At 41.8% G+C, this 20482-nt stretch overlaps 1 protein-coding gene across 3 annotated transcripts; it reads left to right on the top strand.

Annotated features, from left to right (window-relative positions):
• The first annotated feature begins 231 nt into the window (after positions 1 to 231).
• RNF138 (ring finger protein 138) lies at positions 232 to 18845 on the top strand. Of its 3 annotated transcripts, XR_014790126.1 has the most exons (9): positions 407 to 654; positions 2130 to 2256; positions 7532 to 7697; positions 8808 to 8923; positions 10319 to 10390; positions 12628 to 12733; positions 13633 to 13740; positions 16636 to 17247; positions 17551 to 18839. XR_014790126.1 is itself a non-coding variant. In XM_084849627.1 (8 exons), exons 2-8 carry the CDS (start codon positions 2150 to 2152, stop codon positions 16702 to 16704), a joined length of 744 nt encoding a protein of 247 aa, XP_084705753.1. In that variant the 5' UTR covers positions 232 to 311; positions 2130 to 2149; the 3' UTR covers positions 16705 to 18845. The 3 variants fall into 3 exon arrangements, 2 of the variants coding, with proteins under 2 accessions (XP_084705753.1, XP_084705751.1); XM_084849627.1 differs by lacking the exon at positions 407 to 654 and adding an exon at positions 232 to 311 and having other exon boundaries at positions 16636 to 18845; XM_084849625.1 differs by having other exon boundaries at positions 16636 to 18845.
• The last annotated feature ends 1637 nt before the right edge of the window (positions 18846 to 20482 follow it).

The following is a 20482-nucleotide window of genomic DNA, read 5'->3' as shown; positions in this document are numbered from 1 at the left end:
GAGGACTAATGCCTTTGCAGTACAACACTACGCAGGTTTACTCAGTAGCAAGTCCCACTGCGTCCAGCGGCGCTTACTCCCAGCTACGTGTCCGTGCGTGGGGCTGCAAGCTTAGGCTGTACGCAGTCCGGATTTTTTTCAGAAAACGGAACCGCGAACCCATTGGGGAACTGAAAGGGGTTGGAAGTGCGTGTCCACTTCCCAGAAAACACCCGAAAATCTCGTTTTGGCGCCCCATTCTCGCATGTTTATGGCAGAGGAGAAGGTGATGCCGTTGCAACCGTTCCGTGGGGAGGAGAGATTCCTAAAATGTGAGGCCTACATAAGCAGGATTGCGCGGCACAAGCCCTCGCGACTTCGCGGCTGCGCGTGAGAGGAACCAGCGAGAAGAGGCGGCTTTCCCGGCGCCTCCCAGCGGGCTGAGGGAGGCGGCGGCAGCTACCCTTGTTCACTAACAATTCCCGCCGGACCGGGGGGGGGGGACTATTGCCATGACAACCCAGCCCCGCTTGTTGGGAGGAGGCCGCCGCAGTGGCGGCGGCGGCCCAAGAGCAATGGAGAGCGGGGATGGTTTGACTGGCTTGGCCCCCGGGAGCCCTGAAGATCCCGGCCCAGTCCCGAGGCCTGCGATCGACCCTCCCGTTCTCCCCACAGGTAGCGGTTATGCCTCATGGCTGCCCTTGGAGGTGAAGGGCGGGCAGTTTTCCGGGCGACATTCGCCTGCCTGAGACGCCGGCGGCGCGAACGCCGAGAGAGCTGGAATGGGGTTGAGGCTCGGGGCGAGATGGCCCGCGCTCTCCCTCACCCCTCTCTTTTCTCCCCTCTTTCATCCCTCTGACTCTCCCCTCTCTCCGTGGCAGCCTTCCCCAACCTGGTGTTCTGCAGTTATTTTGGACTACAGCTCCCAGCATTCCTGACCATTGGCCATGTTGGCTGGGGCAGACTGCTCTGTGGGCTGGATAGGCAGCTGCTCGCCTTCGCCTTGCACCACCGGCACCGCGACGGGATTTCTGTTTGATTGTTTCCAAGCCGGGTTTCAGCTTCAACATTTCCAAAGTAGCTTCCCAAACAAAAGTAACACCGCCAGTTAAAATCTCTTAGGTTGCATTTTTGTTCTCTACCTGGGAGCGAGCCTCATGTAGCTCAGAGGGGCTTGCTTCTGAGTAGACTTGTATAGGGTGCCACTGTTAACAATGCAAAGAAACTGAAATAAATACATAACACAAACCAGTTTAAAGAGGAAGGAGGCTCGCCCCTAACAGTACAATCCGATGTGCTTTTACTAAAAAAAAAAAAAAATAATGCAAATTGGCATAGCAGCCTAAAATGCATAGCCCTAAAGGTCGGGTGAAATAGGCCAGCAGTCTTTTAAAATAAATGGCAAGAGACTTGGAGGATGGCGTTTCAGAGTTACGGGGCCATCACTGAAAAAGCTTTATGGCTGTTGGAATATAACTACACATCCAGATTGGGCCAAATCTGACCAAAGGCTTCAGTGGTAGATCTCAAGAAAGGGTGGAGACCTACAGGAGAACATGCTCCTGAGATCATCATGACCCAGAGTGTTTCCAGACAGAGGGCTCCTAGTGCAACCAATCGGAAGGTGCTGCCGATTCTGCCTTTTTTCTGTCTTTTGCCTTTTTTTTCTGTCTTTTTTTCCTTGGATTTTCTGCAGTAAGAAAAAATGTGGAAGAAGTGGTGTGGAAACAGGAGTATTACCAGTAGGAAGCAACATTATATTGACCCCTGTAAAATTCTGTGAATGAGGCAGGACAATAGTGTGGTAAAAGTTTTGTCTGGAAGCACCCCCAGACCATTAGGCTTAATAATCTTTTCCCAAAACAGAGTAGAGGTAAAACAAACCTATATGATATTGGATAGCTCCCATTCTATACTATAACAATTAAACTTGGCTTTGCCACCATCAGAAATTCTTTCAAACTTCATTTCACATCCTTGGATCATCATCATGCTCAATACTGGGATACCCCAAATCCTTGGGAAGCCTCCCCCAAAGCCAAAAAAGTAAAGCAGTAAGAAATGACAGTTGGAAAGGATATGCACTGGTCTGTGCTCTTTCTTGTGTCCAGCACCTAATGTGTTCATATATTTTTTCTCCCATTAATCAGAAATACCACAATTTGCTGCCATGAATGAGGAACCTGCCACAATTTGTTTTAATGAAGATGACTATTACTGTCCTGTCTGCCAAGATGTGTTCAAAACACCTGTGAGGATTTCCATTTGTCATCATGTGTAGGTATCTATGTCTCTGGCCAACTTTTCTGTGTTTTCCCCCTTAATTGTAATTTTTCTCCTTTTCCTTCTATTCTACAAATATACCGTTAGATATTCTTCAGTAAGGATTTGACCATTTGTTTTAGGAGCATGTTCTCTGTTTATCTCCACTTTCAGTGAGAATGAAAATTATTTAACATTTGCTGAACAAGTAGCAGTTCATGTAATCTTGTAAGTGCTTGGACTTCTCTATATGTGAACAATACAGGCACAAGATACCCTTTTTGAATAACCACTACAGAAAGCCTCCATTGAGTTTGCACTTGTTAAGATGTATCTACTGAGACTTTTTGAGTTCTGTTTGTTGCCACACACAACAAATATTTGAACATATAAGATTTACTTAGCACTTTCTTTGGGTTTAATGCTTTAACATCGTTTTGTCTGGGTATATTATTAATTGTCGGAAATGAGAAAACATTTTACGCATTTGACTTGTACTGTTACTTGATTTAGGGTGCAATCCTATGCATGTGGAGTTGTAGGCCTTTTATCTTTCTAAACAAGCATAGGATTGTGCCCTTATTCACTTTAAATAAGGACCACAAGTAGGAATGGGGCAGGGGGGCGGGGACAGAGAGAAAGAAAACTGCTAGAGTAGAATTTTTCAGTACAGTAGAATTTTTCTAGTGGAAAAATAATTTAAAAAAAAATCTCTTACGTGTGTTTAAAAACAATATTGTTACAACAAATTACATTCTTGCAAAATTCCTGGATCTTAGATTTGTAGGTAAGAATATTTGCAGTGAACATAAGAGCCCTGCTGGATCAGAACAAAGGCCTAACTAGTCCAGCACTTTGTTCCCTACTGTAGCCAGCTAGATACCTATGGGAAGCCCACAAGCAGGACATGAGGGTAATAGCCATCTTCTGACTGTGTTCCCTAGCAACTGGTATTCAGAGGTGTGCTCCTTTAATCCTGGAGATACCATATAGCCATCATGACTAATAGCCACTGATAGCCTTCTCCTCCATGAATTTGTATAATCCTCTTTTAAGCTGATTAAGTTGGTGGCTGTTACCATATCTTTTTTTAAAGCAAACTCAAGAGTTTAAGTATATACTGTGTGGGGAAGTACTTCCTTTTGGGTTAGATCCAATGCTGGCTGTCCAGCATTGGAATGGAAAACACTGGTGGAATGGATTTCCCTTCACTCTTGCAGCCATTCGTATGCACCCCCGGAATCTGCTCTGGATTTGGTAAGGGTTTCAAGTTTCACCACTTCATTTTTTTCCTACCTGGTAAAAATGAAACTACTTTGGTACCGTAGAGTGCAGTACCATACAAAACAGTCTCCAACACTGGGTATATTTGTAATTATTGTTCGAGTAAAAGTAAAGCATTTATCCTTCTTAAATTTTATGAGTATATCAGACAGTCCAGTTTTAACTGCAAGGAGAGCAATCCTATGGTCCCTGGGAGAGTGTCCCAGAGATCATAGGATAGGTTGAATTCCCCCTTCTGAGGCCATAGACACTGCTGTGACCTTGGAAGGAGGAGTCAGAGATCTGAACTCCCTCCCACACCCCTTTGCAGCCAGCACGGAAAGAACCATGCTGGTTGCTGAAGACAAAAATGTGACCGGGGGAGGTGAGGAGGTGTTCCGGTGGGCAGAGAGGAGACTGGAGAGGCCGGGATACGAGATATCCTGAGGCCTCTCCAGCCTCAGTCCCTCCCCCACTGGAACACCCTTGCTAGACTGGCTCAAAGGCCTATCTAGCAAAAAAAATCTGAATCGGAGGATGGGGAGGCAAATAACACCTCTGCTGCTCTTCCTACCCTGCTTAGTATGGCTTTGGATTCTCGGAAGCCTCTGAGTTCGGGGCTTCCAGAGATGCATAGGATTGTGCCCTAAGTGATACTTCATATTCTGAAAGTAATAAAGTAATAATGTAAGTATTGGTATATTTCAGTTTTCCTCCAAATTTCCATTTTACCCCCATGCATTTCAGACACTCGGGATGACTTAAGAATAAATGACTTATTTTTATAATGCAGTCAGAGCTTTAATTCATGAGATTGCTCTCACAAACCATTTTTTGGAGCAATCTGCAAACCACAAAGTGGGAGCAGCTAAACAAGCCATGACCTTCAAACCAGAAACTCTAGCTTGTCTCTCCCCAAACAAGCCAGAATCCTAACCCAACAACAAACCATGGCTGCCTTTGGATGTCAAAATAAATGAACCTCAGATAGAGGAGGTTAATAAAGGAGGAACCAAACAGGAGCAATTGGGCAACAAACTGGCTGCAGAGGTTTCCATGCTGGCTGGGAGGAGGATTTCGAGGTTGGAACTCCCCCTCCAAGTGCAAACCGCTCTCTCCATCCTCAGAGGAAGAGATCTGATTATCCTGTGGTCCCTGGAATGCTCTTCCAGGGGTTATAGTATTACATTCTAAAATATATAAATACCTACATTTAAAACATACAAACACGCCAGAATTCCAGGTTTGGATGTCACCCTAAACAACCCAGGGATGGAGCTTCCTGGGTTATTTAGCTGCTCCTGCAGGCAGGAGGAGCCAAGTGGGAACAGTCAAACTGCTAGCACTCTGGCTCATTCATGACAACCCAGGGCTTTTTTTAAAAAGGGGGTTGTTATGTGTTTACCAGTCCATTTTGTTCTCTATCATGACTCCCAATATTTCTTCCCTGGTTCATAGAATCATAGAATAGTAGGGTTGGAAGGGGCCTACAAGGCCATCGAGTCCAGCCCCCTGCTCAATGCAGGAGTACAAGTCAGAGCATCCCTGACAGATGGCTGCCCAGCCTCGTCTTGAACGCCTCCGGCGTGGGAGAGTCCACTACCTCCCTAGGTAATTGGTTCCATTGCATATTGCTCTAACAGTCAAGAAGTTTTTCCTGATGTTCAGCCAGAATCTGGCTTCCTGTAACTTGAGCCGATTATTCCATGTCTGGCACTCTGGGATGATCAAGAAAAGATCCTGGCCTCCCTCTCTGTGACACCCTTTCAAGTCACTTATTTTAATTAGTGTATCAGGTCTATTCCATGAATAATCCACAGTCCAATCTAAAGAGTTTGTATGAGTACTAACTGCTTCCCCCCCCTCTACTTTTTTATCCTCTTTTTTTTTTTTTTAAGGGAAAAAGGATGCAATTTTTGTTTGCCTTTTCCTTTGGGATAGGTCAAACACTAAGAGGGAATAAATCCCCAGGGTCTTACAACCATGTCTTTCAAGGACCATGCTCGCGGTCTCAATTCCACAGTTTCACAAGCTGAGCTCAATGACTAAGTACTTTTTAAAGTTTTTCCCCTTGAGCTCCTTGATAGCAAACACAGATCTATATCTTTAGCAGTCTAAATTTCTTAAGCATTCTACTACTTATCTTTGCTCCTGTGGTCATTTTCTCTAAGAAAAACTTTTCTGCAGGGTTTATCTGAAAATACCAACTTCAGAGTGGGAATACCCACGCTAGGATGTTTAATTGCTTTAACACAGAACTAAAAATACTTTACAGAGGAGTCGTAAATCTTTATGAAGGAGTTGTAAATGTTTCAGGATGAGTTTATAAATCTCTTTCTATTACCTCATAGAGGTCTGACCGTATTTCTCATGTCTGCCAATAGCCCCCTAAGAAATTAGAGCTCTAACTTAAAGTTTTCCTGGGGATACAGTAGAGAGCTCTCTTCTCACACACCTGCCATCATTGCCACTAGTTTCCTGCTGTGCTACTAGTTCCCTGCAATTCTGTGCTACCTGCCTGTACTCTTCCTTTGTAGCTTGGCCTTCTTTCCACTTCCTATATGTGTCCTTTTTTGTTTTCAGGTCATCTCTAAGCTTTTTGTGAAGCCACATTGGCTTCTTCTGTTGTCTTCCACCTTTTCTTCTTGTTGGAATTGTTTGTAATTGTGCCTTGAGAACTTCCTTTTTTAAAAGCTCACACCCATCTTGAACTCCTTTTCTCATTAGAGTCGCTTGCCATAGGACCTTACGGGTCCTTGTTCTGAGTTTATTAAAATCAGCTTTCCTAAAATCCAGGGTATGCGTTTGACTACACTCGGCTTTTGCTTCCCTTAGAACCAAGAACTCAATTATGTCATGGTCACTTTCCCCCAGAGTTCCTGTAACTGCTACTTTATCCACTAAGTCATCTCTGGTTAGGATCAAGTCAAGGATAGCCAATCCTCTAGTTCCTTCCTCTACTTTCTGTAGGAGGAACTTTTTCTGTAGGAGGAAGTTATCCACCACACAAGTCAGGAATTTCCTGGAGGAGCCATGTTTTGCAGAATTTGTCTCCCAACAAATATCGGGGAAATTGAAGTCCCCCATTACTACTACTTCATGCTTCCTTGAAACATTGGCTATTTGCTTTTCAAAAGTTTCATCCTCGTCTTCTCCTTGATTGGGTGGCCGGTAGTAGACTCCGACCACCAGGTTCCTTTTATTCTTTGCTCCATTTATTTTGATCCAGATTCTCTTGATGGGGCTACCAAGCTCATCTTCCTGTATTTCTGTACAGAGATACGTATTTTTCACATATAGTGCAACCCCACCTCCCTTTCTGTTTCTCGTATTCTTTTTGAACAAGTTATATCCTTCAGTTGCTATATTCCAATCATGAGAGTCATCCTACCAAATCTCAGTTACACCTATCAAGTCATAATTTCCCTCCTGTATTAAGAGTTCAAGTTTGTTCTGTTTGTTTCCCATACTCTGGGCATTAGTATATAGACATCGAAGACCATGTGCATCATAGTCTGGCTTTCTTCCTACATGTTTCTGAAGACTATTATTGGGCACTATTAGAGCTGTTCTCTCCATTGCGGTGCATGAGCCTTCATCCATTGTTACCAACTTTACATCTCCCTTCCCCGTAGGATTCAGTTTATTGATTGGTTAGTAATCAATATTTTAAAACCCATCAGTATATATATGAAATTAGGGGGGGAAATGCCCCAATGTGCATCACTTCCTGTGAACCTCATTTGCCATTTTGTTGCCCATTCATCCTGTTTTAAGATATTATTTCACCCAATTTTGAGATATACTTTTGGAGTTCTTTGCAGTATACTTGGATTTTTATCATCCTGAATAATATGGTATCATCTGCAAATTTGGCCACCTCATCACTCACCCTGATGCCAAATTGGGAGTATATGGATTATGACAGAATTATTTAAATAGAGCATGCTGTAATAGGAACAGGATTAGAGTAGTTGCTGATAAAGCAGAACATTATTTTTGTTTGTCAATTTATATTTGGGTTCAGGTTTTGCAGGAAATGTTTCCTAATGGCTATGAAAGAAGGTGGAACACATTGCCCATTATGCCGAGGCATTGTAACCAGAAAAGAAAAAGCACGTCCCAACAGAGCCTTAGATGTTGAAAACAACATGAAAAAGCTGGTGGGGAGCTGTAGATGCTGTGATGAACAGGTATAGTAGGTTTTAAATAGTCTTAAAACTACATAAAAGCTGCAGTCCTGTGCATGCTTACCTAGGAGTAAGCCCCATTGAACACAGTCTGGCACTTACTTCTGAGTAAACATGCATAGGATTGTGCTGAAAATAATCTTGCAAGTAGGTGGTGATGCATCATTGTCTGCTACCAGGTTTTTGCATTATGAATACCCTTGAGAGAAGGCATATTCTGACTTTGAGTAACAAACAAATGTGAGTAGGTACTGATATGATGCCTTTCCACACTGTCTTTCATGAAGGAAATGGTTTGTGGGAGCAATCTCATGAATTAAAACTGGTAGTGGTTCTGAAAGAAACCTGGAAATGGAAGAATGACTGCAAGACTATTTGTCCAATATACATTTGAAGAACTTGACTGAAGCTACAGTGATGATAAAGGGTTGGATCCTGACTTAGTCATGCTTAGGGCAGAGCCACAGAAATCAGTGAGACTAGTCATATCTGTTGTAAGTCCCATTGGTTTCAGTGGGTCTGTACTAAGCATGACTAAGGATGGTTCCAGATGAGGTTTTCATGGTGCCATCACCCTGCCTCATTTGTGGAATTTTACCAGAGCTGCTGGTCCAGATGTCATCTTCCACTTGTACCTCTCCTGTGTTTTCCCATTGTTTGCTCTGTCCTTTTCATAACACAGAAAATCAGTTTAGGAAGAAAAGACAATTGTTGCACAATGCCCCCTGACTGGTAGTGCTAGGAGCCTTCTGCCTGGATCCAACCCAAAATAGGAAAGTAACCATGTATCCTTTAACTTTTTATCCATCCTCTCTTGGGATTTCTGAAGATCAGACCAGAGAATACTGTGGACTTTTTCTAGATGTCATCAAGTGTAGTTATTCAACCCATATATTGGGCTCAGTACAACAACAACATTAATAAGAATCTTGAGAGCAATTTATATGCAACTGCCTAGTTAAGTTGTGGTTTTAGTGTTGCAAACCAAGAGGATTCTGTAGAATGTTGCATAAACTAACGTCTTTTGTTGTTCATAGAAGTATCATTTCAGATATAGTGTTGTCTTTTATCATTGCCTTTTAAAATCTAAATCATAGACAACTTCATTTGCAGATTAGATTCTCTCGTATGAGACAGCATTATAAATCGTGTAAGAAGTATCAAGATGAATATGGTGTTTCTTCTGTAATTCAAAACTTAGACATATCTCAGGATTCAACAGCAAACAGGTAATTCATATTTTCATGTAGATTTAGAAATTTTAATGTTCACTTACAAAATTATGTCCAAAACTAGTGTATACTAGGGCTGTGCACCGCTTCGGCCCGAGTTCTGAGCCAAAGTGGGACGCTTCCAAAGCGAGATAGAGGGGGCACAAAGTGGGTCAGGTCACTCTGAAGTGCTTTGGTGGTGCTTCAGAGCGATCCAGAAGCTCAGCCGCAGCCCAGTCTTCAGCTCCTTGTCTGGGTCCTTGGGATATATGCCAGCAGCCCTCTTCCTGTTCCAGGGAGTCGCCATTTTAAAAATGGTGCCTCCCTATATTTCCGGAAATAGATCCTGCGCCATTTGCATGGGGGGATGGGGGGCAGGCAAGCAGGATTCAGCCATCTGAATCCCGCTTTGGCTCTGGAGGTCAAATCAGGTTGGGGGGGGTAGGAGGTGGCCTGAAACTCCAAAGCTCCTCTGAGGTGGATTGGGAGGTCCTGCAGAGCCCTAGTGTATACTGCCAGTGTTAGATTTGGCATAGGGAAAAATATTCAACAGTATAGGTTAGAATTTCTTCATATGTGATTATAACATGATAACCAAAGTATGTATTACGGTATTTTTCATAATGGTGTCTCCAAATGGGTTCTTTCTAGGATAGCACTAGAATAATATGGCTACAGCTGCAGTAATTCCTATAAATATAGCATCTGGAAAAAGCGTTGCAGTGATTTCAGAAATTGCTGCCTAGCAATTACACTTCTATTTCTCCCCACAACTGTAGGCAATTATGTGCTGAGGACAGCTGGGAAGTAACTGCATGGAGTGAACTGGCCTGCAGTCTTGTATGATACATGAAGTGAGCTCTAATTTGGGCATTCGAAAAGGGATTAAAATCAATGTGTGAGGAGGAGGAGTGCTTTAGCACCATCCCTTTTCCTAGTTGCGCTTGTCACCTTCTACTCGCAGAGGGTAACAGCCTGAAGAAGGGAGCCTCCTATATCCATGGAGGCTTCTGTGTGAGCCAGAATGTTGAAAAATCCACATTCTGGCTCATGTGGAAAGCCTCCATAGATACAGGAGGCTTTCCTCTTCAGACTAGAGCCCTCCATGAGTAGAGGGCAACAAACGTAACTAGGGAAAGAAGTGGGGCTGGAGTGCTCCTTCTCCTCACTCAGTGATTTTAACCCCTTTGTGAATGCCTGAATATGGCTGTGGTCTTATCCAAATCCTTCATTCAATGTTTCTGAAAGGATTTTTGTTCATCATATTTAGGTAACACCTATAGCCCAATCCTCAACGTTAATTTGAAAGCAGTCCTACTAGTGTCAGTGGGATTTACATATTCATCATGCTGCTTAGGATTGCAGCCCTTTCTATATTTAACTTGAAAATCAATTCTCACCCTTTGTATGAAGTTTTAGGAGTGATTCTTCTACTTCGGAAATTGGAGAAAATTCTAATCTACATATTCCTGAAGAAGCTACAAGGTAGGGATAATCTTGGAAATCAATATCTATTTGGTTATTGGTTCTGTGATTAGGGGGAAGAATGGATGTTTCTTTCCTCAAATATATACCAAAATAATATGGAATTCAAAAATATGGGGGTTTTGGATTTTATCAGAATCCAAATCCTAAATCCAAAATATTAAACAAATAGCATTTTTTTGCCAGATTTAAGAGAACTTATGGTAACAGTACAGTATATATCTATTGAAGAGAAGACTACTCTGTACTCTACCACTGACCAGAGAATCTGAAGGGTATGTTTTCAGTGTGCAAAAAATGGTTGCAAATGGGTGAAAAACCAACCCTTTAACCTGTTGTATCCCAGACATTTTTATCTGATTTTTTTTAAAAAAAATTTGGCCAGCTAATACTACTTGCCTGTGAAGTTCTCTGCCATAAAGTTGGGGCAAATTGTTTTGATTTTATAATAATTATAATATTCCAATTTTATAATGGTATAACACAGTTTGAACTTTCCATCTTGACTATGTAAAGATTAGGCTCAGGCATGTGGGGAGGATTATGACAACAAGAGAGTGTTGGGAGTGTAAGCCTTACTTCTTTATCTTTGTTGGAGATGGACGCCTGGTGCTGCCACCCACTGTGACTGAGAGGAGAAACAAGAGGTTGTGCGAGACGATCCTCCTACTGTTTTTTCTGGATACATTTAGATATCCCAGCTATCTATAAAACAGAACTGTCTCCAAGTTTGCCATGAAAGCACAGTGGATTAGCCTCCAGCAAATAGCAATGGCACCTGGGAGTCTGTCTCTCACCCATTGTCTCTTCAAAGTCAAATCCGCACACATCTCCTTCCAGCCTGATTTGGCAACTGACTGATAAATGTCCATCTAATTAGTGATTATTAAGGAACTTCTTTGTCCTGATTGAATTATTATTTTCCTGCCATATTTCCTGATTGGCGAAGAATTGCAAAGCAAAATTCTGCTTTCCAGCGCACCCTTTTGGGGAAAAAACGGGCTTTTCCTGGAGTGAGGGGGACTAACAAAATGACTAACCTGGGAAAAATGGTATCCATAATATTTCATATTGAGATGTGAATATTCTGATTCTTAATCTAGCAAACTTTGTGTGCAAAAATACATTAGTACTGAGCTAGACTAGAGAAGCTATCTTTGGGTTTCTTTTTTACATTGCCTATTTCAGTGTTTGTCAGTAAAATATATCCTTTGGTTTAAATGCTGTACACTGGTGCAGTTGTCAAGCCCAATAATAATCCTGTGTGCTTAGCTGCTACAGTGATATCATGGGTCTGAAAAAAAAAAGTGTATTCATTAAGGTTGGGAAAAATATCCCTACATGCAGTGAGTGGAGATCACAGACCTGCACCTGGGGCAGGGGTGAGCAACTTTTTGCCCTATGGATATTGTTGAACTACAACTTTCATTATCCCTCATCATTGGCTATGCTAGGGCTGTGTAATCCAACAACATCTGGAGGGCTACAAGTTGCCCATGCCTCGTCTAGGGCATATCCTCCAAAGCAAACTGTCCTAACAAAATTCTCACCTTGAAGCAAAACAGTGGACTAACGTTCTCTTGGTGATACCAGATTAAGTCTGTGGTAAATTCCAGAGATTTTTAGTTGGAACTTGTAAGACCCTCAGTTAAAGGGAGTGTTCACTCCCTCAGGTGAGCAGGTTCCTGAAAGGTCATCAAAGGTCACTTGAGCCCCACTATTTATGAGCAGCGTGGATCATGCACATTTCTGTGAAGTGAACAAGATAGTTCCACAACACATCTGCTTGATTTTTTTTTTTAAGGAATCCTTTTTTTAAAAAAAGTTACATTACAGTAGACTGCAAGTATGCATTTTTCTTTTCTGCTCAAATCCTCCAGACAAGTGACAAATCTAACACTATAATTGTATGGTCATCTACTCAAAATTAAGCCCCATTGAGTTCATTGAGGCTTACTCACAGGAAAATGTGTATGGATTGCAGCCTAAATGTACAATGGCTAATCTGGCTATGCCAGCTCATGTTTGCTTGAATTCTTACTGCAAAGGTCCTTGGAACATACTGAATTTCATTCAGATTTTGGTTCTGATCCAAAGCTCTTTCACATCTATGGGGTCTACGCTAATTCATATGTAAATTACCTCCACTGAAATTGGTGGGGGAATCATTGTGGGTGAGGGAGCTCCTTGCATATTCTCACCCATGTGACCCCATCTTATGTTTGTCTGTTTTTCAGCGTGCAGCCTACATTCAAATGCCCTCTATGTCAAGAAAGTAACTTCACAAGGCAGAGCTTATTGGATCATTGTAATGACAGGCATCTTTATCAAATAGATCCAGTAGTAAGTATATGTGTCTAAAAGTGTATATATTTATAATAGGAGCTTGCTTTTTGAAATTATCTTAATTCTAAGACATCATTACGTTGTGAGAATAAACTGCCATATTCTCCCTGCAGTGATGCTGGAGATGGGTCTACTCCCAGCCAGTTGCAGCATTTCCCCACAGGTTTTAACTAATGGCATTTTTCCTTTTGCCACGCCCCTTTCAAATCTTTAGATCCGTCATTTAAAAGCATTTTTCTCTTTTAAGCTTGGAATGGCTTTTTCTGATGCAGTAATCAAATTGCTGTCTTATAGGATTCCTCTTAATGTAGGATTTTCATTCTATTTTTCTCAAGTAATGGCACGATTCCGTCCTCTTTTTAAGTCTGATTAAGTTCAGTGGAAGCATTAAGACTAATAGGACTTAGCTTTGGCAGGATGGTGTCCTGTGTTACAATATGTCCAGTACTGGTAAAATGGAAGAGATTAGAGGCATAACTTCTTTTTTTAACATTATTTGTCCAACGCCTCATTTTTCCAGGTTAGTTTTGTTAAAGACTGCATAAACATAGGGGCAGAGGGAGACAAGTAATATCATCTTTAGAAATGGAAATATTAGATGAAATTTTTGTAAAGTACATATGGGAAAAGTTGGATGTAGTTAACATACTTCTGTAAATTTCATCTCTTCTATTCAACTTCCTTCCCCTACTGTCCTTTTACTGTAAGAATAATTTTCATTTTGAAAGCATTTCTGTGTAACATGATTTTCAGAAAATAATATTGATATACTGTTTAATTGCTATGTAATTTATGTGAGAAATCATCTGTATTTCCTCTTAACAGTGAATAAATATCATATCAAGATTTTATGTAACCTGTATCTGTTTTCTCCTGTTCTCTCTCTTTTTTTTTAGGTCTGTCCTATTTGTGTCTCTCTCCCATGGGGAGACCCTAACCGGGTTACAATAAATTTTGTTGGCCATTTAAACCAGAGGCATCAATTTGACTATGGAGATTTTATGGTAAAAACCTTGTGTTTTAAATTTAAAATGTTAACATTATTCTTTTTCTGCCCTGGAAGCCTGGATTGGACCTCCATGTATCCCAGATTGACTTTGGTAAAAGCACCTTCTATAAAAGCTCAGTAGTTTACAAAGTTTAAATTGCCTAGAGGCAATTTGATTGTTGCAGGAATCAACAATCCTGTTGATTGCGCCCTCATTGATCATCAGCCCCCAAACTCGGAGGTTTATGATCATTGTATGCAGGGCAGGAGGAGCGATGGATTTTTCACCCTGCATTTTTCGCTAGATGGGGGTTTTGCCTATCTAGTGAAGGTGTTTCAGAGGGCAATGGAAGGAGACTGGCAGAGGCTCAAGATAGCTCATATCCTGGCCTCTCCAGTCTCTCCCCTAGAACCTCAGAGGGGGGAGTCCTTGGAGGGGGGGGCTCCAAACAATTCTATGGCCCCTCAGACACTGTCTAGGGACCATAAGATTGCTCCCCTAGATGCCTTGGTCATTCTATGGCTGCCTTGGTAGGTTGTGGAATCTTTCCTAGGTAGGTTTGGGAAAAATACTAGGAACTATCTGGGGATGTCTTTGGTATGGAGTAGCGATGTACAGATTGTGTAAAATGTGTTCCATCTGTGTTTTGTGGGTTGTCAGGCGTCTTTTGTTCTGTCATCTGCCTGTTGATGGAATTGGACTTTTTCATTTCCAAATTGGCGCAAATTCACTTGTGCAAAAATGATCAAATTCCCCCCAAATGCACATTTTGGCTGTTTTTTTAAAGCATATTTTTCTAGAACAAAATTTACGCAAAATTCCCAAAGGTTAGAAAAACAGCCAGCAGGTCTGCGGAATCTGCCCGACAGGAAAAGCTGGTCCGCTGCAGAAGCCGTGGGTGGGATTAATAAAAATCCGAACTTGTTTGGTTCCATTGCAGTTTTCTCAGACATCCCTAGTATGGAGTAACCTTCTTCAAAATAAGGCTAAAAAAAGTACCTTCTAGCTCTTAACTGTACAAGTACATGTTGCTGTGGGAATTGGTGATATTCTTCTACAGTTAAAAGTAAATCCTGCTGACATTGGATAGTAATAGTACAGTTAAGTAGATGCTACTGACATTGGGTAATAATAGTAGAGATAGTTGAACAGTGTTTAACTCTCACTAAAGCTAAAGACAAACCATATAGCAGAGGTAAGTAAAATGGTATCCATGGGCACCAATGCACTCCTAGACATCTTTCTTGGTACCCACCAAGGTGGCCCTCCCACTTTTTTTAAAAATTAGCACATTTTCTTACTGGCAGCTGGGATTGCTGTGAAATAGGTTTCTGTTGGTGCTGAAAACTCTGGGTTCAAAGGAGCTTAGTGTGTTGGAGCTCAGCCCCCACCTCTGCCTTGTACTCCGGCTTTTGGGCAGCTTACTTACCCTTTTCTATGCCTCCCAGGTAGCCATTTTGTGGCGGTGCACAAGACAGTTTCTCAAATTGCCCACGGTACAAAAAAATTGCCTACCTTGCAATATAGTGTTTATAGAGTATATTTCCTACATACCTTTATTTTGTCCTACTGTTGCTCCTGGTCAAACAGGTTTCATAGGCTTCTCAAAAATACAGATACCTGTAAAATTTGATATATACAGGCATGCAATCAAAAGGAGGCTCTCAGCTCTGTGAAGATACTTTGATTTTTCTTTTTAATATACATATGGCTGTAACATATTATTGAATCAAACACTGTTACATGCTTTTCCCTCACTGACCTGTTGCTTTGTTGCTGCCACCTCCCCCCTCCTCCTATTGGGGAATGGCAGCCAATTGCCTGAGACATGAGGAAGTTGCTCTGCTTCCATGTCAGGCACTCAGCTGTCTGATGCTCTTTTTCCCAGCAGGAAGCAGCAGCAATAGTAAAGAGGCAGGCAAGCAGGATGCTTTCTTTCCCTCCCCATTCACTCTTTCTCTGCTTGCTCACCTGTCCATTTGCTGCTGCTGGAAAAGAAAGCTCCACAGCTGAAAGCTTGAGATGGAAGTAGCACAGTCTCTTTCTGTCTCAGGTGATTGGTTGCTGTTCCCAATAGAAGGAGTTGGCAGCAGCAGCAGAGCCAGTAAAGGGGGGGGGGGGACACATGACATATATCCCTTTCATCTCTATGTAACAACCACATGTACATTACAAAGAAAGCTTAACGCACTTTTGCAACATGGTGACTCTCTTTGTAGTGTACATCTGCACTCACCATCTGTTTACCAGAGACAAATGTGGATTGACTATACACAACTGAGCAGTGATCCCTGTTTTGAACTACTGTCAACTCTCTGTAAAAACAATCCTCTCTCCAGTCTAAGTACCTACATACTTAATTAAAGCATCCACCATATGCAAGGCTTGTAGTCTTTGTGCAGTTATGTTTCATCAGAGTTTACGGCCAGGACTAACCCAACACTGAGTCCTTCACAATGGGTAGCAGATTGAAGGGGAGGGGATTCCACACCCTCCTGGGTGCCTTTCCACTCACCTTATTATTTTTTCATCTCTCTTCCGCTCACTGGTGCTCTCCATCTTACTTGCACTTGGCTCTCTGCCTCTATAAGCAGATGCATCCTCATAGCAATACCCGTACTCATAGTATATCAAAACTTTCTGCAGCCATTCCCTTATAACCATTTTTTAGGGAGTTCCAGTTTTTAGCAGTAAGTATTCTTGCTGCTATTAGCATATTGATTACCAGAATGTCAGTCTTTTCTAAAAGATCACTTGTATCATCTTAACAAAGACTATTCTTGTAAGTTTCTTATCATTAGGTACTCTTTGTAGTAGTAATTATTGCAGAGTACATATTGAACTCAGATGGAGTGGAATAGTTTGACTTGGAATGTTTGTTTCTAATCCAGTGTTATTTCGTTTGTTTAGAATCTTCAGCTGGATGAGGACACTCTGTTTCAAAATACTGTTGAAGAATCTTGTCAAGTGAACCTTTGAAGCCTCTAATTTGCTCACATCACACTATCTGCAAGGGGGGAAGCTGCATCTTGTGGTCTCAGTGTTAATAAAAGTGAACTCTGTATCCAGTTCAATAGCAGTTGTTCTTTTCCCCTAGATTAACTTCATTTTAAAATGCTTTTTATTGAAATCAACAAAAAAGCACATATTATTACATTTCAGTATGAAGTATTATTTTCCTCCAAGCAATAGTAGAAATATTTTAAATATCTGAGGAAAATATTACTGTCTTAGAGAGAGAGCTATTTACAGCTATTTTTCAGTTGTTATTGTTTTAAGTCCTGTTACACTATAGGACATTTTTGTTGTACTGGAACGAGAGTTGAAATGTTATATTAAATGAGGACAAGCATCTTTGTTTGAATAGTTACTTTTTCTTTTTTTTGTCTTAAATGTATTTTGTATTTTCTGATATATGATGAAAGCTAAATGGTTTTCTTCTAGCCCATTACTTATCTTGGGCTATACATACAAGAACAACAGCATGCAGTGATTTTCTTAATTGCTGTCAATGATCTGCAGGTACAGGGCACATTAACTAAGCCTAACACTATGACTGGTTGAGTTTGCATGATTGCAGGGGTGAAAGAACCCATAGTTGGTTCTTTCCTCGACCCCGCGCATGCCAGCCGTGTGATCACAATTACCTGCGATGCGGTGCAGATTGCCATGTGATCCAGACTTGGCACAGGGTGTGGAAAGGGTGGCTTCATACCCACCCTACATCCCCTACTGCAAGTTGTGGGTTGTAGCGTGGATACAAAGCCACTCTCTCACTGCTGCGCTCCAGGTTCAGATGACACGGCAACCTGTGCTGCATCGCAGGTAATTATGTAAATCATGATTGCGCAACTGGCACGCATGGGCCGGAAAAAAAACAAATGATAGGTTCTTTCGCTCCCGTGATTGTGCGAAACTGGCCAATGTAGCCACAATTTAGAATTTTTGCCAGCTATGGCATACTGAGCTTCACTGATTTAAGGGCCTCTGGTGCTGTGCTTTCCTGTAACCACTTACTTCTAGAGTAGTCTCTTAAATGGATGGGATTAATTCACATTAGTCTGGTTCAGACTTGTTACTTATGATTTTTAAGGAAGTGTTTATGAAAACTTATACCAGTTCTTTAAGAAAACCTGGGACAGAAATGTCAAATGGTGGCCTTCCAGTACTTTGATAATATTAAACAACTAAGGGAGCATTCCTATGGCCCTAAAGAGTGTCTTGGGGGGTATAGGATACTTTGGATTCCTGGATCCAAGGTCGGAGACAGCGCTCCAACCTCGGATCCAGGAATCCCCCACCACCACCAAGCTGGGGTGGAATGAACCGTGCCTGTAGCCTCTCCAGGGTCAGGAACTTGACCTTGGAGAGTGGGTAAAGGGGGCATTCCTGTGGGTGGGGAAGGGGGGAACTGGAGAGGCCAAGATGCAAGCTATACTGAGGCCTCTCCAGCCTCCTTCCCTCCCCCTCCGGAATGCCCGAGCTAGACAGGCAAAAAAGCCCACCTAGCAAAAATGCAGAGCGAGAGAAGCGGTGAAGGCGAAGATCACCTCTACCACTCCTGCTGCTCTGCGCTGGATGCTCATAAGCCTCCGGGTTCCAAGGCTTCCACGCATCAAGGGCGGAAGTCATACAATTGCACTCTACTAGTAACAAACAAAAAGGGTTTTATTCAAAGTGCTGTTTGAGGGGCAATATATGTCTTAGGCCAATACCAAGTTAGTCTGCTCTTAGACAACATTTCAGTTAACTAGAAGTTTCCCTAACTTGGCATATACTGAAACTAACTGAACTTACTTGTTTAAAGTAGTTCTGGAGATTGGAACCATTGTAGTGCTATAGCTATAATTATTATTGGGGATGAATGGTAGTATCCCCTAGTATCACTCCTTTGTTGTTCCATGTTTCCATTATATCTTGCGTTCTGCTCTGGTTGTTTTCAGGTAATAAAAGAATTGCAGGTTGTTGATAATGGAATTTGCACATGTACGCTCACTGCTTGCTTGCTGTACATTTTCTCCTTTTGCATTTATGATGATGATGCTTTTTTTTTTTTTATGACCTGAATGTGCTGTTTTGCTTTTGCAGGAGAGAAACAAAAACAATTTCTGTGGAAGTGCAGCAGTGCCTTATTGCAGGTTTTTAAAAAAATGTTCTTTCTTTCTGGATCCACTAGTTGGGGGTTTCTGGGGCGGGGGGGGGGGGTCCGTTCAGTTGATTTTATTATATGGTCACAGGCCCATTTAAAGAGACAAATCATAATCATTAAAAACAAAGAACTTCATTAATTCTTTACACAAGAGGAAAAATAGAAGCATAATAATTAAAATACACATATATTTAAAATATATATAGACATAATTAAAACGCAATGTGATAGAAAAGATAATGATCTTGATAGACTGGAGTGCTGGGCAGAAAACAACAGAATGACATTTAATAGGGATAAATACCAAATTCTGCACCTAGGAAAAAACCCCAAATGAACAGGTACAAACTGGGGGATACGTGGCTCAACAACACTACAAGCGAGAAGGATCTTGGAATTGTTGTCAATTACAAGCTGAATATGAGCCAACAATGTGATGTCGCTGCAAAAAAGGCAAATGCCATTTTGGTTGCATTAATAGAAGCATAGCTTCCAAATCCCGGGAAGTACTAGTTCCCCTCTATTCAGCACTGGTTAGGCCTCATCTGGAGTACTGTGTCCAGTTCTGGGCACCACACTTTAAGAAGGATGCAGACAAACTGGAGAGGGTTCAGAGGAGGGCAACAAAGATGATCAGGGGACTGGAAACAAAGCCCTATGAAGAGAGACTGAAAGAACTGGGCATGTTTAGCCTTGAGAAGAGAAGATGGGAGATATGATAGCGTTCTTTAAGGACTTGAAAGGTTGTCACAGAGAGGAAGGCCAGGATCTCTTCCCAATCATCCCAGAGTGCAGGACACGGAATAATGGGCTCAAGTTACAGGAAGCCAGATTCCGGCTGAACATAAGGAAAAATTTCATTGCATCGAGCAGGGGGTTGGACTCGATGGCCTTGTAGGCCCCTTTCGACCCTACTATTCTATGATAACATGGAATACAAGTTACAATTAAGATAAACCATCTTCCAAGACCTTTGGATGGAGAAGGGGAACGTGGCCACTAACTGTCATTAACTTGTTTGTACCAGCCAAGAAATACTCTAAATACTACTCTAATGTCCTTCCAGGACATTTCTTTGTAATAGGGCAGAGTAGTCTTATTACCTTCCTCCCTATGAAGGCTACATTCAAAGAAAACATGACCTAAAGTTTTGACTACTTCATCTCCACAGGGACACCTGGTAGCATCCTTCCACTACTGCAGAAGAGAGACAGTTAAATCTGGCCCTAGAGAAGACATGGTGATACTTGGGGATAGTCAAATTATCCAGATATCTACGGAATTCAAAAGTTAAACCAAAATGTATTGGAGAGCAAGATTTGCAGGCATTTGATACAGAGTATTGAAAATCACTATCTTTGATCCGTTCTAAAATAGATTTTACAATAAAATAATCTCGTATGTGGAAGAAATCCATAGAAAGGCCTAATAAATGCAGTTTAATAGTAAAACCTTTAAACCATGAACTGGTAAAGGCATCTTTTTGTAAAAGATAGAGATCACCTGGAGATTGGTTGGCATAAACAACCTTTAGCCAATACTGGAAGGTGAGGGACCAAACCCTGCATTCTGTAGATGCAAGGCCAGCCTCCAACCAGGGACCAGCAG

Source organism: Heloderma suspectum, chromosome 4, assembly GCF_057233095.1.
Source record: "Heloderma suspectum isolate Gila_16-S chromosome 4, 16-S_ref, whole genome shotgun sequence".
Classification (NCBI taxonomy): Eukaryota; Metazoa; Chordata; class Lepidosauria; order Squamata; family Helodermatidae; genus Heloderma; species Heloderma suspectum.
The sequence above is the reverse complement of the archived record's forward strand: the minus strand, read 5'-3'. Positions and strand labels throughout refer to the sequence as shown.